A 23,293-nucleotide genomic window follows, 5' to 3' on the forward strand; every position below is an offset into this window, starting at 1 on the left:
TGCGCTAGCGTATTACTGCCGTGTCTCAGTGATTTTTACCGGTATGTTTTTTTTTTTTTTTTTTTTTTACCGGCCCTGTTAGCGTGGCATTAGCGTGTTGGCCCTACCGTTCAACTCTCTGTGGACTGTCTTTCTTTGTAAATATCTAGTGTTTCAATGTGGGCACTTGCGGCTTTTACATGGCTCCGGCCCGTGTATGTACCAAATGGTATTTCCTTTCCAAATGTACTCAGTGAGGCTTATAACCAGGTACACTCTGTAGGCCAGGAATTATGGTAGTTATTTTTTGGGATAGGCCTGGGTGAAATTGCCTTAAAATGAAATCTCAGGTTTTCTTTCACAGAAATAACCCTCTCTTTGTTTAACCCAAAAAATCAAATGACTGCCAAGTTTTGTTTTGGTTTCATTCTGAGATTTACTTTATTTCTTCAGATACCAAATTAACTTTGAAACATTTTTTTCCAGCATTAACCTGCATCAACATCCACAGAAATAATGGAGATATATTTTGCTTTACAGATAATGTGAAACTTAGCGATTCCCATTCGGAAATGTCCCTTTTTTCAAAATACGTCTGTAAATCGGATCCTTAAACTCCTTGGTAAGTGAAATTGAAAGTCTTCTAAATTTTACTCAGGTCAGAGAAGGGTTTTTAACAACTGCCAAATTTTAAAAATTCCCAAATACAGTTTATGAAATGAGGCCTCAACATCTTGAAAAATCAAGCTCTTGTCCCCACTCTTAAGTGTCGTGGGAAAACACACTCTGCTCAACTGTTGAGTTTTTATATAGTGGGGGATGGGATGGGCGTCATGCCTGACTCAGAAGTGCAATCGGCATAGTTTTTGCCTGGAGAACTGAAATGTTGAAAATTTGTTGATATCTCCACTATGTAGTACTACGTACTGTAGTCTTTTCACATTCTTAGCAATTATCTTTAAAAATATAATGGATTTTGTAACAAAGATCTCATTTCACTTTACAGGGTCTTATATAAATTAACATTTAACTACAATTCAATGTTATAAGATTAGCCATCATCACCCTATGACACTGTTGATTCATATGTAAATGTAAAGTAAGGCAACCTCAACAAAATGTCAAATGTGTACAATGTGGATACATCTTTTTTTTTTTAATGTGTAAAGGGCACCATGTCAATATTCTGCTAAATTTGCACTGTGATTGTCTTCCTTCAGGCTGCTTTTTTAAAATACAGAAAACAGTGTGAACATTATTCCACCCATATTGTCTAAGCAGGAATTTTGAGTAACAGTTGCTAATCAAAGGGACCACATCACTAAGATTTCATATGTTATCATATACTACTTCCTGTCTGTACCCATTGTGTTATTATAAGCAGTGAACTTAAGCTGGAAAACTTTTGAACCACGGAAGTTGCATTAAAAAAAAAATCAGATAAGTAAACAATTTAATCGTTAAGATCAGTCAATCACTCAGCCGTACTCTGGTTTTCACGTTGGCTGGATCACTAAATAGTCTTCACAAGCAGAACCAAATGTGAAACGCACAACAAAACAGTTTTTTATCGATCCACCCTCCAGGTTCACACCGGACTTCACCTCGTCCTGGGTGATCCGTGACCTGGTGCTGGTCACGTCACGAGGCACCGCCTTTCCGTTCACCCTCAACGTGACGCTGCCCCACCACATGTTGCCCCTCTGTGCCCAGGTTGTGCCGGGCCCCAGCTGGGAGGAATCTTTCTGGGTGGTCACGCTCATCTTCACCTGGTCAGTACCCATAACTGTTGTCATTTACTTTACCTTTAAACCTGGAATTTGTAACTTTTTTGGTGTTTTGTTGAAAAAAAAATTCCACTACTCATGACAACACAATGCTGATTAAAACTCATTCACTGCATGAGAGATGCGTACGTAAATAGGAGTGTGATACAGTACTTTTAAAGAGGCTCTCTTTTTTTTTTTCAACTCGGTGTGGTAGTTATAAATTAGGGAATGATAAACCAGTGCGACCGGATCGGTTAATAAAACCAAGAGATACAATCCTATCGGTAGCAGACACCGTTATCAAAGTACAAGGTGCTTTTGTTGTCAATTCCTCAATGTGTAACCCATACAGAGAACTGTAATCAAGATACTCAAAAGTCTGCGGCGCTACAAAAGACAGGACAAATAATAATATAAAAACCCAAGTTTTTAAGTATGGTGTATATACTGTATAGTATAAAATGTATTGATTGAATGTGAAAGTGTCAAAGTTTAGGTGATATCTGCAATATAGTGAAAGTCAGAGAACTGAGCCAAATATGACATAAATTAGATGACAAACCCCAGTGCTACTAAAGTGGCTGGTGCGACCTTGAGTCTGGTGTGTCTGTGAAACAATGACAAATCTGCAAGGATTCTTTCGATACATAGTTTGTAGGGATGTGGACCAGATATCACAAGGCTAGGAATCTGTTGCCAGAGGCTATATGGTTTTCTCATAAAACAAGCATGAGCGATCTCACACTCCTCCACAGGTATCATTAAGCTTCCAGCCAAACACAGCACTGGTTGATATAAACAACGCTACTAGTTTAACTACATTTCTCGGTAGCATCAATATTTCAAATAGCTTTTCAGTAGTTTAGCTACATTTGTGGTCACGGCGATACCAAAGTAGCGCTCCAACATGAGTCATAAACACTGAATGTAACATCGCATTACGTACCTTACCTCAAGCTCGCTGGAGACACCGGGGCCGGAGGCAAAATCTGCACCGCAGGTTGTAAACATGTAGACAAAATTGCAAAGGTAGGTACATCTCAGGAATTTCCAATTGGCTGTAACTCAGCAAACTAATGCTTCTTCTCACATACTTGCGGTCCACTTATACGTTTAAGTATTGGTACTCTGTGACCCTAAAAAAGAAATTTCCTCAAAGACACAGCCAAGTATATCCCAACGCTGACACAACAATCATCAGTCGAACTAAACTTGTCATCGCGACTTAAAAGTTCAAGTCAGTGAAGTCAGCACAAAAGAAAAGCACTTCGTGCGTGCTGTGACGGTCCTAGCTTGAATAGCACGGTGTCTGAGAGTCCCCATGGCTGGTGAAGAGAAAATCTTCTAAATAAATTTTTAAATATATCGTTGTGATCTGTTTATTTGCTATTAAAAAAAACATTTTTTTACAGTGCCATTAAACAATAATCATAATAATAATGATTGAAAATAAGGTTAGAAAAATGTCTTTTTATAGCATTGGAATAAGTCAAGTTAAGCTAATAAATACAATTAATTAGCATCTACTTGTGCAAATGGTAACGATCGCCTTTTCTTTGACTCAAACTGAGAATTGTATTCCTCCCACACTGAATTGAATCATATCAAATTGTTCCATCTGTTAAGATGTAATTTTACTGGATTTGCTATCTATGTACTGTATCTACCATTAAATATGTATCAAGTTGGCCATACGCCTGTGATTCCCAACCCAGGTAGAGGTACCGCCTGCGTACAATCTGGCCACGAGTTCTGCTTGCGCTTTTTTAAAAATTCCAAAGGTACATTATAAATATAGTTAAGTATTATTGTAAAACACTATATCTATAATTTGTTAAGGAATTTATTTTTCCTGGCTGGGAGTCGGGTAGCTGCACAGACACTGCAGAGGTTAGAGAAATGTAAAAATACTCTGGATTTTGAACTATTGCTAAACAATTTTGTCTCTCTCTCTCTCTTTATTTTTTATTTATTTATTTATTTCAATCTTTGCAGTTTCTCCCTGTTTGGTGTGTGCTTGATGGCTTTCCATCAGGCACAATATATCCTCAACGAGTTTTCCATACCCACCATTCGGAGCAACCACAACTCGAACTTGTCCCGGGATAACGGCCCCATCAACAACATCACACCCAACACTGTCAAGTAGGAATTTTCTTTCCGGCTTAGGAAGATCAAATGTTTAAATACTTAGATTTTTGTCTTTTTTTTTTTGGTTGTTTTTTTTTTTTTCAGTAAACCCAAGGGCAGCTGTAAGAGCTACGTGGACACCTGCCACACCTCGGACAAAGGGAAGGGTCGTGGATCCCCGGCGCTCTTAAACAGCCCCGCTCAGCGTCCTCAGTCATCCAAGAAGAGCCCATCCAGTGCTGTGTCACAGCCTCAGAAGAAACACAAGGTGTCTCTGTACTACAGCAAGTACAAGCCCAGCGCAGTCACTACTGCGTCCGTGACTATGGATGAAGAGCACGAGGAGCATGAGGAAGTGGTACCCGAACCCCCTCTGACTCCAGACCCTGACGTCTGCAACAACAACAATGAACCGGCGTTCATCAGCCAGATGGCTAAAAAGGCGCCAGTGGACTTTAAAGTTGAAGATAGCGTGCCAGCAGCAGTTATATTTCCAGTGGAAATTCCTGCTGGCTTCCCTCAAAATGTCACACTTGGTCCTGGACCAAGACCGGGCCTGCTGCTGTGCAAACCAGTCGAGATGAGTCACGCCGGACACTACGAACCTGCCGTGATGCACTGCGAGCAGCCGGCCAGCGCCGAACTACAGGTCGGCACATTGCCTCCGCCTCTCGTACTTTAGGTTTGAATAGTTTTCACAATTATAGTGAGCGAGGATTTGCTCATTGGAGTGGAACAGGTGAGAACGTTAAGTACATTTGTGGACTCATAACAAAAGCCGCTGCAATGATGCACAAAGTCTTTTGACAGACATTTTTCTCTTACTATAATAAAATTTGAAAATGAAAGTAATAGCAAACAAAAAGCAAAATCACCACAATTTTAAATAAAAAGTAACATAATTAGGTGAAAAAGCACAAATATCAAGAATAAGAATATTGTCAAGATATGAGTGACCCAAATCACAAGTTTTTTAGGATATCAGCTGTCATATTCAGCCTTTTTTATGCTGTCTTTTACTTGCGAGTGCAAATTTGAGACACCAGCGTTGTATTGTGGTAATGAACTCAACTCACTTCACAATAAGTAGCACGTTGTCAAATATTGACCAATTCATCAGCAATGAATCTGCAAGGTGTTTAATGTCACTGCCAGTTGGTTTACTGTAAAACTAAACATAAAACTAGGAATAGACATTGTGTATATAAAACATCCACATAACCTACCCTTCATGTTAATGCTAATGTTAACACGTTGCAGAAACACATTTAGACATTAGACAATAATACATTCTTCATCTTATCCGAGGAGGTGTGAGGAGCTGAAATGTCTGTACTGATTTAGTTAAAAAAATAAGCATCGCCCAAAGATAGCTGGGATAGGCTCCAGCATGCCCCTGAACCTAATGAGAATAGAAGTGAAACTGATGGTGTTTGAATGAATGAATAAAGGAAATATACAAAACTATTACAGTGAAGAAATCTAGCAAATAATTTACAATGGAGAATTCAACACTTAGAATGCTGCAGTACAGTTTCATACAAAGTTGTTGTTTTCTCTCTGCAGTTAAGGGAAGACAGCAAAGGGCCGAAGAAGAAGGCACCTATTGCAGACACAGGAAGTAGTAGTAGTAATAGTAATAGTAGTACTAATAATAAGGGAAAAAGAAGTCGCAGGAAGACGGAAACCGTCTCAAGGTAGGGCATGAGATGCTTTTGTGCCATCTACTCATCTTGCCCCCTCCGAATCCATCTATATGTCTTGGTTATAATTTGCTCCCTCACTTCTAGTGCTCCAGAGCAGAAAGCTCCGCTGCTTCCAGAGAGGGATCGAGAGCCCGACTGGAGTGCCGCGGACCACAACCTGCCTACATCCCGCAACAGGAACCGCTGCGGCAACGTCCCGGCTGCAGAACCGCCCAAACTCGGACAGCGTTCTGATATTTCTGTCAGACAGAACGGTGGGCAAAGATTTCTTCACGCTTTCTTTTATTCGGGCACGGGCGTCTAATTTCTAATAGGTTTGCCAAAATTAAAGCTTTAACTTATATTCAGTCGCACAAAATTATCACAATCATTTATTATTTTACAGTAATTAATTTTGATCACATTCATGCTCCTTTAACTTAACCTTGAATGGATATCTGAAATGGGGTGCGGCAAAGATAAGTGAGGAGAATCCGACTGGTGTGCTCTTTGACAAATTTAGCTTCAAAAGTCACGTTAATAGGACTTAATTTGCATATCTTTCAGCAATGAACTGGTGTATTTGGAGCCTGTGATTATTTGCAAATACAGCGGAACCTCGGTTTTTGAACGTGTCTATTTTCGTACAAATCGGTTTTTGAATGAAAATCGTTATTCGAAAGCCTCGACCAGCCGACCCACGACGATTTGTTATTGTGCGGAAACGACGTGACGCGTGCGACGCAACCAGTTGACCCACACACTCCTCTGCACGTGGATGTGTCCCGGCAGTGACTTTTTTTTTCTTCCAATTGAGCAATATTAACCCCTAATTATGTACTTTTTGTGCAAATATAAAAACGATTTGTCTGTCTCTCTCCCCCCCCCCCCCCCCCTCATTATTGCTTGTTTAAAGTTATTCTGCACTTTTGTTAATAAAAAAAAGTTTTACAAGGCTGGGGGCCGAGTCGCTACACATACGGCAATGCACTCCCAGCCTAGCATACTAGCTAAAGCATACATTTTAAGCAAAAAATAAATATATTTCTTCAAGGATTTAATTATATAAAGTATTTAAACTATACATGTATTTATACTCTGCAGTTTAGTATCAGGAAAAGTTAAAAAATGCTTTAAAAAAGCTATTTTTTTTTTTAGGCTTGGAACGCATTCTTTCTTTTTCCATTCATTGTAATGGGAAAACGCACTTTGGTTTTCGAACTTTTCAGTTTTCAACCGGGCTTCTGGAACGGATTGTGCTCGAGAAGCGCAACTGTACGTGATTAATCAAAACAAGAATCTGCTTCATCTCATTTAAAAAAGAAAAAAAAATGCTTGTTTGACAGCGCTAATTTCCAACCCTCCTAGCTGTTTTGTTTGGATCCCAGGAGGCGTGTGTCCTGCCCGCAGTCGGCGAAAGTGCGTTGCCGAGCGGCGCCCGTGCGAGTCCGGCTCGGACTCGGGCAGTTCGTCGGGCAGCGTGAGGGCCAGCAGGGGCAGCTGGGGCAGCTGGAGCAGTGCCAGCAGCTTGGAGGGCGACAAGGAAGCCAGACACGCCTGCGCTACCTCATCCAGAAAAAGTACAAACGCTAACATGTCCTCTTCATACTTATGCTATCATTTTAGCTTGGTTAATAGGCACGTCCAGTCATTTGCCGTACGCTGATAAACACGCCTCACTAAATCAGACGGTTTGCGCATAAACGCATCCCAGCCGGTCCAAAAACGAAAGGCAGCCAGTGTCCGTGTAGTTAATGTTCCAAGCAGGGTACTTTTCCAGAGCAGCCGTGAGAAGAAGCCTCCTTGTCCGTTTCACGCACACATTGAACCATGGATGGGGACGTTTCAGACTGGCCGGAAGTTTACAAAATATACGTGCATGCGCGTTAATCACAAGAAAGCTTTTCAGTATCGGGAGCGCTCAGACCATCACACGGGTCGTACAGGGACCGAACAGCGTGTATCAGAATTCAGTACCCCATACTCCCGAAGGACCCCCTACTCCACAGTCGGAACGCCTTCTCCAAGTCCACAAAACACATGTACACTGGTTGGGCGAACTCCCATTGATCTCCGAGGATCCTGCCGAGGGCGTAAAGCCGGTCCACTGTTCCACCTCCACGATGAAAACCACACTGAATAACCTGAATCTGAGAATCAACATCCAGACAGACTCTCCTCTCCAGAACCCTTGAATAGACCTTAGCAGCGAGGCTGAGGAGTGTGATCCCGATGTCGTTGGAACACACACTACGGCCCCCCCCCCATCTTAAGAACTGGGACCACTGCCCCAGTTGGCCAATCCAGAGGCACTTTCCCCGATGTCCATTTGATGTTGCAGAGGCACGTTCAACAAGGGGCTGTCCACAACATTCAGAGCCTTTAGGAACTCCCAGACTCTGCTTCCTGGCAGGAAGGCGCAGACAAGTTAGTTCCTAGGATCATTGGGGCACACAAACCCGTCCACCACGATAAGGTGACGGCTCTAGGAGGGGAAGTGTGTGTGTGTGTGTGTGTGGTGTGTGTGTGTGTGTTGTGTGTGTGTGTGTGTATATATATATATATTATATATATATATATAATATATATATATATATATATAGATATATATATATATATAGAGAGAGAGAGAGAGAGAGAGAGAGAGAACATCATAGAAAATACATCTTTTAGAATGTGGTGTATAAAGCTTGAGAATGACGGTTTTTTCAATTTTTTAGGGGACCCCATACACTATAGCATATACACAGCTGAGCGAGACCCATACCAGACGGCGAATGCCAACTGCAAACCCCTCAGGTGATTTATGTCTCTTTCCTCGTCACATGAGAAATCGCTCTGAACGCTTTTCCTCCCTTCGATTTCTAACCACCGCGTCCTGCCCAGCAGTGCGTACCGCAAAGACCAGTGCCAAAGCCCCGATTCGGCGGTGTCCAGTTTCGCTCCGAGCTTTGCCGCCGTCACCGCCGGGGTGGAGCGGAACATCGGTAAAAAAAAAAAAAAGATCCATAAGATATTGCATGTGAAAGTCATTTTATACAAACATTTTTTTCCTCTTCCAGATCTAACGGGTCAGTTCTTGCAAGAGGAGACGTGGTCGCCACCCTCGGTCCCGCTCACCAACGAGTTCCGGTACAACACCACCGCTGCCGAAGCGCTCAGCTTCATCCAGCAGCCGGCCTCGCCCAGGCCCTACAATGGGTACGTCGTCATCCTAGCAACTTTTAGCGGGACCTGGTGTGTGTTTTTAGTTCTGGGGTGATTTAGTGGAGCTTGTGCAGTGCTGAAAAGTACTTTCCAGAAGCACAGGCAAATATTCTGTACTGTGTGTATGTGTGTATATCATAATTTTTATTCCTGCAGGTTTGCATGGAGAAGTGCCAACAACCATTGCAGTAATTCCTACACCTACAGTGAGGAAGGCAACTACATAGGTACAAGACTCATACCTTCATATTTCATTTTATGCACACCCTTAAATTATTAGCGTTCTCATTTGAGTTGTGTGTGCGCGAGCCAATAAAGCTGATTCTGATGTGCATGCGTGCGCTCATCTTGCAGGAAATTCAGCATTTCCAGCGGGATTTCCCCACCAGGAGGCCCACCGTGTCCCCCCAGGGGGTCAGGCCGGATGGAACGAGCAAAATACCCAAGAATCGCCCTCCACTTGGGACTCTGCGGCCTGTGTGGGAACCAAGGTGATAATCTTCATTATTAACGTTATTATTATTATTATCGTCTGAATCTAATGCTACGGCTTTTGTTTGCGAAAAAAATTAAACAAGGCTGCAAAATTAAACTAAATGGCAAAAATGTGATATGAAACTAATTTAAAAAAAATGGCCCCAAACTTAGAAATGAACAAATCAGTTCATAAACTGATATTCCATACAGAACCTTCCTGAAAAAGATGTCTCAATTTTTTCACAAATTAGGTAGCACGGTGCATAAGCAAGTAAAGCGTCGGCCTCACAGCTCTGAGGTCGTGGGTTCAATCCCGGCCCCGCCTGTGTGGAGTTTGCATGTTCTCCCCGTGCCTGCGTGGGTTTTCTCCGGTTTCCTCCCACATCCCCAAAACATGCAGCATTAATTGGACACTCTAAATTGCCCCTAGGTGTGATTTTGAGTGCAAATGGTTGCTTTTTTCTATGTGCCCTGCGATTGGCTGGCAACCAGTTCAGGGTGTACCCCGCCTCCTGCCCGTTGACCCCCGGGATAGCCTCTAGCACTACCCGCGTCCCTCGTGAGGATAAGCAGCGAAGAAAATGAACGGATGGATGACAAGACCAATACAACTTTTTTAAACATGTAAAAGACCATATTTGGTCATTGGGCACCCACCTGAATAACTAATGGTTACATAGAGATGAAAAATGACATAGTAAACTCAGCAAAGTACAATATTTTGTAAGCATGGATTTCATTCTAATCAAACAGTAACGACAATGTTGTTTTTGACACACCTTGAGTAACAATATTTGTTGTCAGCCTTTCTTCTCAGGCACGCGAAGTCTGTCGCCAATGTCGAGCCTGTTCGGCTCCATATGGACACCACAGAGCGCCCCCTACCACCACCACGCCCACCTGCACCACGAGCGCTCGGCGCCCATGTCCCCAGCGTCGCCCGTAACGTCCCCGCACACGCCCTTTACCCGGGAGTCGGCGGAGGCGCCCGCGTGCGGCGTCGTCGGGGGCGGCGTCCCGTTTTCCAGCTTCAACCCGTTCGGCCCGCACATGAACCTGGACATCTGGAACTCGTCGTCCAACCGCAGCTCCAACTCGCAGCTGTCCAACGACTCGGGTTACTGCGGTGACGTTTAAGAAAAATAAAAGGAAAAACAATAAGGAAAAAATGCATCACAATAATTGCAAAAACATATAGAACATGGATATATATCACCAAGGAAAAAAAATGAATGTTCTTTTATCAATAATGGGGAAAATGTGAATATTCCTTTTTCTTTTATGTTCCCATTTTCAAACGTTGTGGACATTTGTTGTATATTTTTCTAGATGTTTTGCAGTTTTGATCATAGAAAATTAAAAACAAGGTTTTGTACTTGAACAATGTCCCATACTTATTACGGTATTATGTTTCAATTTTCACATTTAGTCCAAAATTAACCTTGCAGGGGGGGAAAAGAAACAATATTGGCACAGAAATATTACGACAAAATCTGAAATTTTTTAAACTGGCAAAAAATTCCAACGAATACTTGAAAAAAAGCTAAAAAAAAAAAAAAGTGGAAAACATATGTCTTATCTATTTCCTATTTTCCATTTTATTTTACTCACTTATGGTGTTCAAAACGAACTTTCAAGTAAAACAATTGTATATGAATTTTTAGACTATTTCATTATTTTAAAAAGGCACAAAAAGTAGGGAAAAGTCTGAAGAAAAAATGTCAAAAGGACAGAAAGTCTTAAAACTGTTGTAGTTAATCTTTTTTTCATTGATTTAACCTCAGTATCAAGCCCCAGTTTATTATTACTACTATTAATACTAAACTGTTAATAAAAAGAGAAAATATACTTTGGGGGGATTTAATTTTCTGTTTGTATATTTAAAAAAATATTTAAAATTACACCATCAGATCATTGAATTTACATTTATCTTTTGCAAAATTCACCCAATTGTAAATAAGTCAGACATAATACCTATTAAATTCCATTAGGTGGGAGTATTATGCAGTCAACTTCCCTGTTGCTGTCTCCATGATGTCTGTCAGCCGTCTTCAAATGGTAAGTGGTTTTACTTTATTTGAGTTTTATATGGATTTATACTGTCGTCCTGACGGCTTTTAATTGTTACCCATAGACTTCTGTACAACGAGTTTAAAGGTGTCATCACTCCCTCTGCTGGCCACTGGAGAGAATGCAGGTTCGTGATCGTGCTCTATCCCTGGATTGTCTGCACCTCAATCACTTGACGCGCTCACATTACTGTGTTGTGGGGACATTAATGGAACATACCTAAATATCATAAACTAGATGGTACCCAAAATGGACCTACAAAATATTAGTGATTCAAATGTGAACCATACAAAAATTCTGTGGCCTCCTGATATTAGTGGGGCCTAAATCTGAATACACACATCAAGTGGTCATAAATCACAATATTAAAAAAATGCTACCAAAGATGGAATGGTTCATATTTGTCATCAAATCAGAAAACCTTTTCCTAGGTCTGCAGGGGACTTAATCCTGTTTAGACACTGAAATTATGGGGACATAAATGACATTATAAACGACATATCAATGACATAAGCATCACAAATAAATGCACCTTACTCTTATAATGTTACTGTGCATGGGATTATAACTGGTACTAAAGTGGAACTTGCCTATTATTTGTGAGACTAATAACAAAATAACATTTATCTAAGATTATTAATGACATTTTTTCAAAGAACAATTAGGGAAATTGTTTTACCACCTGGCCCTGCATGAGAAAAGTTATTACCACTTCATTAAATCATGAATGAATTGTGGCTAATCACTTTTTGAATTTTTTTTCACTGATCCTGCAAAAGTCTGAAACTAACCTGATTGTTACGTTTTCTTATTGTTGTGCAGACCCTAAATCGCTGTACACAGTCATTTTTGAGAGGACATAAATCACATGATCTTAACTAAATTATCCTAAAGATGCAACGTTTAATGCTCGGTGACATAAACCATATAATACATCACATAAACCAATGTTTTCCTAGTGTTGTAGGGACCTACACCTATCACACATGGGAGTCACAAATCACATAACCTTACTAGAAATTCTATTAATTGAGGTTTAAGGTTGAAGGTGCCAAATTAGAAAACATAACGTGTCTTAAAAGAGATGGAAAAAATAACCTAATCTCTTTTTTATGTGTGTGTGCATGTGTGTGTACATAGCGCTCGCGTGGCTAAAAGCGTGTATAATTTGCGATCAGACTGTGGAGTGTGGACATATTGCCGCTATTGATCTTGAGGCCTAAAGTCAACACGGAAGCCAGGATACTGATGGCCGTGCTGTCCAGGCGGGGGTCCAGATAACAACAAATACACACATACACATGCACGCGTTCATAAACAGAATTGAGTTGACCCTCTAATTATGGTTTATGACAAAGTAAAGTATTTGTTTATGTTAAACTGTCCAAAAATATTGCATTTTTTTCCCCATTTTCATTTCCAAGCCGTTTATCCTCACAAGGGTCGCATCATCCATTAAAGTGTGAAATGTATCAACAAAGTGACACTTAATAGTCACTTAAAGCCCATGAGTCATCCTTATAAACATTCTAAAATAGATATTTTAATGAAAAATACATATAACATTATTCACTTCAATGTCTATACGAAAAAATAAATATGAACTGAGAGACCGTGTCATCCATGCGCAAAGTTGCGGAAGTCTCATTCGACATCCAAGTGGTCGCCATATTGGCTGCACCTACTGCCCGTGATGTCACACTGGGACATTCGCCATTGAAAACACGCTGTGCCACCTACTGTGGGACACGCCCCTTCAGACATGGAACCTCTTTTCGAACAAGAGAACATCTCACAACCAAGTGAAGTGACCGGTGCAGTATTACCCCATCGTTTCGAGCCATATTTAGATGATATGCGGATCAGTATGACAGTATGCAGTGTACTCAGCCGCGGCCCGGGTGCGACAAGCCGATCACGAGATGATTTTCATGGCGGGAGTGACAAAAAGCCATATACTTCAATATCATGTTTTGTGGTGAAAAAACGGATTGGTCCATACCGGCTGCCGTTTTTTCATTAATAACATACTAAAAATCATGCATTACATGACAGTGGCACTTTAAAAATCTGAGTAATTAAAAGACAGATGCACTAGTTATCCAAAACGCATCAATAAATGAACCTTGAATAAATCAAAGCATTTTATTAAATAAAAAAATCGTGCTAACTTAACAAATAGATCAATATATGAACATTGAATAAATCAATAAGAAGTGTAGCTACGATAATTATGATGTTGCAACATGTTTAAATAGGACAATATTTGAACATTCTATTCAGCCGGAAAGACAGTACGATGGCACGTTTTGAGTGATGCGTTTTAACTTCATCTAAAATATATATATTTTTTAATTTTCTGTTTAAAATGTGTCACTATAACCAAGATCCCTCACTCTATCTTTGCCGCAGGTCGACTCTCGGGTCTGTTTTGTGCTCGTTGGTGGCACAAATCCTTGCAAACCGGACCAAGGGGCAAAAAAATATTTTCAATGGTAAACGTCATATACAGTGTACCATATTTCTAATAACTGAAGTACAGCTTAAAGTTATTAAACATCGCATGCACTTTCTCCGACATATGGTAGAATATAACAACATTTTATATAACATCATAAAAATTGATAAATATGCGGAAATGTTATATGTCAAAATATAAGGTTATTGCATTTAACAGAACTTTAACTTGACTGAATTGAAACCTTGTTAGTTTTGGGTTGGGTATTTTTTACATGACGGTTGACCTGAAATCAAATTGAACAAACAAAACAAAATTAATTCCTTATTTTTTCCACACGTACTGTTCTAACTGTTTAAAAACTGCTTTTGTGGGCACGTGCTCGGGCTCATGTCCGCCCTCCTCTAGAAGTCAAAACGGCGTGAAATTAGATTTTACGCTCTTTTTATTCTTTAACTACCCTCATAACCCTGCGCGTGTTTATCTATGTGTGTCTATGTAAACGTGTGCGTGTGTGTGTTTGCGTGTGCGCGCGCAAACTTTCCGCGGTGCCTTTCGCAGAGGGTCCATTAAGGCGCTGAGCCCCTTTTCCGTTGCCTGGTGCTAAAGCAAACCAAAGATTGTTTGACCAACACAAATATTTAAACACACCCACGCAATCACACACACACACGCACACACAAAAGTGGGTGTATATATATATCGTCACCATTTTTGACGGAGCGCCCATCACTCGCTACGATGACGACGGGCATGGTGCGAAACTTCCTGATGCGGGTGCCATTGCCGGCCTGTTTTCCCCCAGAGGAGGAAGAACAGGATGAGGACGAGGAGGAGGACAAGGGGTCGACGGATGACGAGGAGGAGGACGAAGGTCCGGACCCCCAGCCGTCGGACCCCCAGGACGTGACCGAGCGTCTGCTGAGGTTCGCCGACGTCATCAGCCGCGACGTCCGCCGCTACTTTGGCAGGCGGGAGGCTCGGGACGTCTACGATAAGAGCATCGGTTCCGTCGGACCCACCGGGGAGCGTCTGCATTACGATGATCTGCTGAGGTTGGCCGAGGGGACCCCCGAAACCTTGCCCGAGGGGCCCCCTTCCTCGGAGCTGGGCCCCCTGGCTGAACTGTTTGAGTCCCGTGGAAAAGGCCAAGTCCGCCCCATGAACGTCAGGCACCTGCCCCTCAGTTTCTGGACAGAGCCGGACCCCCCGGACCCCCCGAACCCCAAAGGTGGGGACACCCCGACACGGGACAGCCATGCCAACTACGGCCTGCAAACGTTGGAAAACTCCCAACCGGACTTTAGCGACCTGCTGGCTAACTGGGACCCCAACCCAGATGACGGCGACGTCCTGCAGTGACAAAAAGAATTTGGCGACGGTTACTTGGTGACGTTTTATCAGCGTCGCTGTCATAAAAGTGTTGTGTGTCTGTCAAGAAAACATTCATAAATGTGTAAAAACAACTTTTATAATGAACATAAAGTAAGACTACTCAGCCTCGGAAGCTGGAGCCCAGCAAAAATATAACAATATTGTTGTATTTGTATTGCTGAGATGTAGTGTTTGTCACAAAATAAACGTGTACATTCACATGTAACAATTAGCTCATTTCTGTATAATCTGATTTAAATAAATTTAAACAACTCAACATTTAAATATGTTTTTGTCGATTAAATAAAAATTGAAAAAAAAAATTACTGGTGTTGTGCCTCAAGGCAAGAAAGTTTCTGGGGTCCATGACATAAACATATTTTGGGGGAATATTTGGAAAAACAGATGTTTTGGGAAAAAAAACCTGTGCTCAACGCAACTTTCACAATTTAATAGTAAATTGGGTGGATGTACAGTGAAGAAAATAAGTATTTGAACACCCTGCTATATTGCAAGTTCTCCTACTTAGAAATCATGGATGGGTCTGAAATTTTCATCACAGGTGCACGTCCACTGTGAGAGACATTTTTAACGATTTGTTAGTGTGATACAGCTGCAAATAAGTATTTGAACACCTGAGAAAACTAATGTTAATATTTGGCACAGTAGCCTTTGTTTGCAATTACAGAGGTCAAACATTTCCGGATTGCACATACTGCAGGGGGGATTTTGGCCCACTCCTCCACACAGATCTTCTCTAGATCAGACAGGTTTCTGGGCTGTTTTTCTATCTGGTTTAGGTCTGGAGACTGGCTAGGCCGCGCCAGAACCTTGATATGCTTCTTACAGAGTCCCTCCTTGGTTTTCCTGGCTGTCTGCTTCGGGTCATTGTCATGTTGAAAGACCCAGCCACGACCCATCTTCAGTGCTCAGACTGAGGGAAAGAGGTTGTTCCCCAAAATCTCACAATCATGGCCACGGTCATCCTCTCCTTAATATAGTGCAGTCGTCCTGTCCCATGTGCAGAAAAACACCCCCAAAGCATGATACGACCGCTCCCATACTTCACAGGAGGGATGGTATTCTTGGGATGTAACTCATCACTCGTCTTCCTCCAAACACGGTTAGTGGAATTATGAGCAAAAAGTTCGAGTTTACTCTCATCTGACCACAAAACCTTCTCCCATGACTCCTCTGTATCATCCAAATGGTCACTGGCAAACTTAAGACGGGCCTTGACATGTGCTGGTTTAAACAGGGGAACCATCCATGCCATGCGTGATTTGAAATCATGACGTCTTCGTGTATTACCAACAGTCACCTTGGAAACGGGGGTCCCGGCTCTTTTCAGGTCACTGACCAAGTCCTGTCGTGTAGTCCTGGGGTGATACCTCACCTTTCTAAGGATCATTGAGACCCCACGAGGGGATATCTTGCTTGGGGCTCCACTCCGATTGAGATTGACAGTCATGTTTAGCTTCTTCCATTTTCAAACGATTGCTCCAACAGTGGAACTTTTTTCAGGCAATTTGGCAATTTCTCCGTAGCTCCTTTCCAGCCGTGTGGAATTGTACAATTTTGTCTCTGGTGTCTTTGGACAGCTCTTTGGTCTTGGCCCTGTTACAAGTTTGAGTCTTACTGATTGTATGGGGTGGACAAGTATCTTCATGCAGCTAACGACCTCACACGGGTGCATCTGATTCAGGATGATACACGGAGTGGAGGTGGACTTTTAAAGGCGGACTAGCAGGTCTTTGAGTGTCAGAATTCTAGCTGAAGGACAGGTGTTCAGATACTTATTTGCAGCTGTATCTCTCTCACAGTGGACAGGCGCCTACCACGAAAATTTCTGACCCCTTCATGATTTCTAAGTGGGAGAACTTGCAATATAGCAGGGTGTTCAAATACTTATTTTCTTCACTTTATCTGTCATTAAAGGACCCTCAAAAAAGTCTCAAGGACCCACGCCTGGAATGAAACGGGAAGTGATTGTTTTAGACATTTTGGGGTCACATTCCTGGCCGAGGATGCCCCTGGACACGAATCACATAGATCGACATAGAATTTGGTGGCCATGTCTGTCATAGAAAGAAAGACAAAAATGTCTTAAGGAACCAAAAGCAAAAATTGAACCAGATTTCGTCCATTTTGATTCGGAGCAGCCGCTTTCTGGTGAATTCTGGGTCTCGGTCAGCTCAATCTAAAGTGTGTAGAATATTTGCCATGGAAAAAAAGGACGTGGCAGTTCGTTAGTGCCCACATCTTGAATTGGCACTGTTTTGCGTTAAATGAGGCTGAGAATCCCCCCAATCGAGCTTGTCATTTAATGCAGCCGTTTGGAAAAAAAAAAACAAAAAACAGCTGGAGGCCAAATGACAGCGGCCATATGTAAAAATCTTATTTGAAAGGAAAACAAAAGCCGATGAACCAGTTTTGCTCATCCTGAGCAACTTTTCATTGGCGGGAAACCAAAAAGAGCCCTGCAGGTTCCACGTCTGATTGGCTGAGGCGTGAAGCCAGTAGAATGCTGACACACACTCTCTTTGAGGATTTCAAAAAAGAGAGGACAAACGTGACGTGTGGCTTTCACGCAGCTGGCGAAGATGAGGACACGAGCGCTACTGGTAACGGGCCTGGTGCTGCTCGCCTTCCGCTGCCACGCTGGGGCCAGCGACGAGGGCGCCGAGACACAAACGGCCGCGGGAGAGAGCGAGAAGGAGGCCCGGGAGGTCGGGGGAGGCCAGCACGAGAAAGAGAAGACCGGCGACATAAAGGAGGAGAGCGACGTGATGGTGCTCCATGCCAACAACTTCGCCGGGGCGCTCAACCAGACCAAGTTTTTATTGGTGGAATTTTGTGAGTAGCAAACACACGAAAACGAAAAAGAAAAAAAAAATGTTGACATATGTTCTGAGTCTCAATGGTATTTACATTTTTTTATTTTTCAAATATTTATTAAATTGCAAAACACTTTTTACATTTTTAAACTTGTTTAAAAAAAATGAATTTAGAACAAGTATTTTCAATATATCTTTAAATGGATATATATTTTAAAGAATGTTTTACTTTGTTAAAAAATTACATTCTTTACATAGTTAATAATGTTAAATTTGAAAAGAAATGATTACATTTCCATTAAAAAATATATATATTGTAGATATACATAATTTGCATTATAAAAGTATTTACAATTTTTTTAATTTGCCTTTAAGGCATTTTTAAAAACTTACAATGTATTTCCATCTGAACATATTGTAAAATTAAATTAGGTTTAAAATATTTTAAATTAATGACAATATGTTATAATATAATATATAATTTATCTTATTTTTATATTATATTATATGTTATATAAAAATAAAACATTTTCTTTTTATTTATATTTTACCATGTACTCTTTGTTTTGTTTGATACACACAGCTACACACACATCACATCACATATATTGTTATATCCATCCATCCATTTTCTGAGCCGCTTATGCTCACGAAGGTCATGGGAATGCTGGAGCTCATCCCAGCTGTCATCACCTTGAAACAGTTGCTAACCAATCGCAGAGCACATGGAGATGGATATATTCACATATTTCCTTAAAATATTTAATGAACCACAATGGAAATGGAAATTGCATCAGAACTAGATCTTTATTTGTAAAATAACGTTCCAGTTATTTCTGAATAAACATGGATTATTCTTCTAGACTAGAAGAATAGAAATGCAAATATTTCATCTGCTATTGTTTGGTTAGGTGGCTACTTTTATAGATTTGGGGCTTGAATTCCCCACGTGGGTGTAAAGTGGACCACCGTCCAGATGTTGTCCAACTTCCACTTTCCCACGTTGGCACGGAGCAAAGTTCAGTATGTCGTCCGTATCCAACTCGTGTGTGTGTGTGTGTGTGTGTGTGTGTGTGTGTGTGTGTGTGTGTGTAGACGCCCCGTGGTGCGGCCACTGCAAGCAACTGGAGCCCATTTTCGCCGAGGCGGCCCACAAACTGAAGAAAGACGAGGCTGCCGTCGGCCTGGCCAAAGTGGACGCCATTGACGAGAAGGAGCTGGCCGAGGAGTTCGCCATCGCCAGCTTCCCCACCCTCAAGCTCTTTGTGGACGGCAACCGAAAGCAACCCGTCGACTTCACTGGTACTTTAAAAATTAAACAACAATAACAACAACAACCAAAAAAAACGGTTATAGCTCGAAGCTAAGATCAACAGCGTCTGGCACAAACCTTAAAGAGATAACAGATAAGAAGATAACAACCACTTTCTTTTTATTGATTTTTCAGCCATGGGGTGATTTTAATATAAGTTGACTTTGTTTTGGGTTTTTTTTGTTTGTTTTAGCAGCCAATTGTGTATTGACAGTTTGATTTAATTTGCTTTATTTATTTGATGTTGTTATTCCCGGACGAATAAAATTTTGAGGGCTTTCCCCTACTTGAAAACGGAGCCCAATTTTTTCTTTTCTTTTCTTTCTTTTTTTATTTTATTTTATTTTTTTAATTCAGCCTCAAGACCCAGTTTTAATAAGCAGCGCCAAATTTGGTTGGCACGTCCCTAATGAAAACACCCGGAAAAAGTCACAAGAAGCCATGCTGGGAAACAAGAATTCTACCATTTTGTTTTGAAGCAGCCATACCGCCGTTCCTAATGGTTTGAAAATTCTGCCCCCCCCCCAAAAAAAAAGCCAGTTCGATTGCACAACTTATAAATTGCGCTGGCGTGTCTATCATGAGTAGACCCTCAAAAAAAAAAAAAACCTTTCAAAATAAATGTCTGATTATTCTCAGGAAGCTTGCTTTTTGTTTTGAAACATCCATTTTAAACTCCATTTCCGTAGGTCTTTGAAAAGCATCAAATATTAAAATTTCTATCACTCAAAACTGTTTGCAGGTAAGCGGACAGTCACGGGAATCATCAAGTGGTTGAAACGTCGCTCCGGTCCTGGCGCGTCGGTCCTGGACACCCCAGAGTCCGCTGCTCACTTTGTTGATACCTACAACATCGCAGTCGTGGGATTTTTTAAGGTGCGTTCCTCTTGACCTTTCGTCTGCAAAGCATAGATCGATGTTCATAGTCTATCTTCTTGGCCAGAGTCTGGAAAGTGACGCGGCTCAGGAGTTCTCAGAACTGGTCATGGACATGACCGACACGGAGTTCGGGATTACGACGTCTCCGGAGGTGTTCCAGAAGTATGAATTGAAATCCGACGCGGTGGTGCTCTTCAAAAAGGTAAACCGCCAGCGCATCTCAGAATGATTGCTGTTTTTTTCAGGAATGTGAAATTTGGGAGGCGTGCCCATCAGAAGACCCACAAAAAATTCTCCAGACGCCCAATCTAGCAATTTATGTGCTTTTTTTTTTTTTTTTTTTTTTAGTTTGATAGCGGCAGAGCAGACTTTGCCCTGTCCGACGACGGCAAGCTGGACAAAAGCAATCTGACCAAGTTCATCCAAGAAAACAGCCTGGAGCTCATCATCCCCTTCACCAAGGAGGTAAACACACACACATACACACAAATGCATGTATATACACACATTTGTATACACACTGATACATAATTGTTGTTGTTTGTGTAGACAGGAGATAAAATCTTCAGCTCCAGTGTTCGCCTTCACTGCCTGCTCTTCATCAACTCCACCGTGGCGAGCCACACGGCGCTGGTGGACCAAGTCAGGCCACTCGCCGAGGCCTACAAGGGCAAGGTAAGCGCCGATTATCGACCAAACGTGTGCGTACGGCAGGGAGTTGGACTTTTATCTCGGAGGCTAACAAAAAGTTTTGCGCTACGATCGGTGGAAAGTCTGATTTGGCCTTTGATGTTGACACAAATATGTAAATTAGATCAGTTGAAGGCGGCGTTGGCCTCACAGTTCTGACGTCCCAGGTTCAACAAATTTAGTCTTACGCTAACTCGTGGGTGTCAAACCGGTGGCCCGGGGGCCAGATCCGGCCCACTACTTCATTTTATGCGGCCGCGAAAGCAAATCAAAATTGCAAATTTTGTTCCAGTGTTATAACGTTGAGATATTGCAAGCATTTTTATATCAATCCCGCTTTGAAAAGAAATGTGGAGTATGTGTGTGAATGTTTCTGAAAAGACAACAGCAAATCCCGTTGTTTTTTTTTGTTTTTTTTTGGGTGTGTGTGCTTGCCATCAGATGCTGTTCATCACGATCGATGTGTCGCCCGCGGTGTCCTTCGTGCTCGACTTTTTTGGCGTGTCGGCGGCCGACGCGCCCACAGCTCGCATCATCAACATGGACACGGGGAAGAAGTTCAAAGTTGACTCGGCGGACCTCGCGACTGCCCTGCCGCCATTGTGTCAGCAGGTTCTGGATGGTACGGCCAAGGTAACACACACAAATACAGCAATATTTATTAAAATGTTATTATCTTGTAATAATAATTGTAATGTATTTTTTTTGTAATATAGCATTACTATCGCACTCAAGACGTGCCCGAGGACTGGGATAAAACGGCTGTGAAAGTCCTAGTGGGGAAGAATTTTGAGTCGATTGCTCTGGATCCAACCAAGAATGTCTTTGTGGAGTTTTGTGAGTTTAAAAAAAAAATGACGTCAAAGCAAGAATACCGCTGATCATGCCTACGTTATTGTTGCAAACACATTTAAAAAGGTGAACAAAGGAAATGCATTTGCAGATGCTCCGTGGTGTGGCCACTGCAAGCAATTGGCCCCCATCTGGGACCAGCTGGGCCAAAAATACGCCGAGCGCGACGACATCGTCATCGCCAAGATGGATTCCACCGCCAACGAGTTGGAGGCGGTCGCCATCACCGGGTTCCCCACACTCAAATACTTCCCGGCGGGTGGAAAGGAGGTAACGACACATACATTTCCCTCGGGTACTCGACAGGGATTTAATTCATAATTGCGCATGTGCTATATCAATTTCACTCACACACACATTCATGTTTATGTGGGGCAGTCAAACCAGTTTTAGTCACGTACACACTCATACATACGTACACATTTATTATGATTGCCGGGTACTGCAATTTCTCTCATAAAACACGTTGATGTTAGGTTGGGGTGACGCCACTTTCACTTCCTGACAGAGGTGGCTAGAGTAGCCAAATACTGTACTCAAGTAAAAGTGCTGTTACTTTATTATAGTATGACTCGAGTAAAATTAAAAAGTAGTCCTTCCAATACGTATTGTAGTAAGAGTGGAAAAAAATTGGCAAGACAACAATTAAAACATCTGCAACTTACTCCAAGATGTTTATTAAATGATGAAATATTCACGTTTGTCCAGAAACAAGACTTGAAAGTGTGTCAGTGTTTTTTTTTTTTTCCCCCAGAATTTGTTAAGTAAACAAAAGCAAAGTCTGTTTTTGATTGGCCCACGGAGAGTTTGCGTGTGCTGCTGTAACTGCTTTGTGCCGCCTGATTGGTGAATTAGAGTCTGATGACGCTGTCGGTGAATCAGATTGCCACAGTGACGTGGAAAGCAAAGGCGAAGTCTGAAAATCGATCATGTACGCGATAATTGATAAATAAAAGTCACGAGCAGCGATCCCTATTATCAGAACGGCATTAGTGTCGATTCTTTAAACGTAAGACTTGCGGTGAGTTGAAACGACTCTGGTTCAATGGTACAATTTATCCAAAGTAAATGTAATTGATGTGTATGTATCGTGTTACTACACGTGTTACAACTACTCAGTCACATAGACACGCTCTTTCTTCTTTTGTGGTTCTTCGCTTGTCCTGCAGGTGGTGGAGTATACGGGGAAGCGAGATCTGGAGACATTGTCGAAGTTTCTGGATAACGGCGGCGTTTTGCCCGAGGACGACGATGACAACGAGGACGACAGCGACAACCAAGCAGTCAGTTCTCGCATGCACAGCCCGAAATTCATTTTCCTCTCCGTGATGATAATGAATCCATTTTCTGATGCTTTGCAGGAAACTGGCGAGTTTTTGGAGAAGGCGGAAAACACGACGGCTCATAAAGATGAGCTGTGATGGCATTTTTCACATTTTTAACGCAATAAAATTCCTTTCAGGGACAAAAAACTGAAGGCGTTGTGAACTTTACCTTTAATTTCTCTAAAAACTCTAAACCACAAATGAAAATTTGGTTTTCAAAATACATGTGAAACGGGACTGAACAGAAGA

At 41.8% G+C, this 23,293-nt stretch overlaps 2 protein-coding genes across 2 annotated transcripts in view; both read left to right on the top strand.

Annotated features, from left to right (window-relative positions):
* tmem131l (transmembrane 131 like) overlaps positions 1–10,634 on the top strand; it is a 32,640-nt gene extending 22,006 nt beyond the window's left edge. Inside the window, exons 23-34 of the mRNA XM_061829661.1 lie at positions 1,566–1,751; positions 3,744–3,893; positions 3,984–4,527; positions 5,445–5,575; positions 5,669–5,838; positions 6,952–7,143; positions 8,284–8,362; positions 8,453–8,550; positions 8,626–8,764; positions 8,927–8,997; positions 9,125–9,261; positions 10,052–10,634. Of these exons, the coding sequence (XP_061685645.1) occupies positions 1,566–1,751; positions 3,744–3,893; positions 3,984–4,527; positions 5,445–5,575; positions 5,669–5,838; positions 6,952–7,143; positions 8,284–8,362; positions 8,453–8,550; positions 8,626–8,764; positions 8,927–8,997; positions 9,125–9,261; positions 10,052–10,384 (2,230 nt within the window). The 3' untranslated portion in view covers positions 10,385–10,634. The remainder of the gene's footprint in view (positions 1–1,565; positions 1,752–3,743; positions 3,894–3,983; positions 4,528–5,444; positions 5,576–5,668; positions 5,839–6,951; positions 7,144–8,283; positions 8,363–8,452; positions 8,551–8,625; positions 8,765–8,926; positions 8,998–9,124; positions 9,262–10,051) is intronic.
* A 624-nt stretch (positions 10,635–11,258) lies between these two features.
* On the top strand, positions 11,259–23,199 carry pdia2 (protein disulfide isomerase family A, member 2). Its single transcript, XM_061829662.1, has 13 exons — positions 11,259–11,305; positions 11,382–11,444; positions 17,744–18,005; positions 19,082–19,288; positions 20,041–20,174; positions 20,242–20,379; positions 20,526–20,642; positions 20,727–20,852; positions 21,309–21,500; positions 21,584–21,704; positions 21,811–21,989; positions 22,889–23,002; positions 23,081–23,199. Exons 2-13 carry the CDS (start codon positions 11,439–11,441, stop codon positions 23,138–23,140), a joined length of 1,656 nt encoding a protein of 551 aa, XP_061685646.1. The 5' UTR covers positions 11,259–11,305; positions 11,382–11,438; the 3' UTR covers positions 23,141–23,199.
* The last annotated feature ends 94 nt before the right edge of the window (positions 23,200–23,293 follow it).

Source organism: Syngnathoides biaculeatus, chromosome 9 (genome assembly GCF_019802595.1).
Source record: "Syngnathoides biaculeatus isolate LvHL_M chromosome 9, ASM1980259v1, whole genome shotgun sequence".
Taxonomy (NCBI): Eukaryota; Metazoa; Chordata; class Actinopteri; order Syngnathiformes; family Syngnathidae; genus Syngnathoides; species Syngnathoides biaculeatus.

Excerpts from the sequence above, each read along its gene's own strand:
- pdia2 (XM_061829662.1), top strand. Across the intron at positions 19,289-20,040 it reads GCAACCCGTCGACTTCACTG|GTAAGCGGACAGTCACGGGA; the intron begins GTACTTTAAAAA and ends AACTGTTTGCAG. Across the intron at positions 20,643-20,726 it reads TCATCCCCTTCACCAAGGAG|ACAGGAGATAAAATCTTCAG; the intron begins GTAAACACACAC and ends TTGTTTGTGTAG.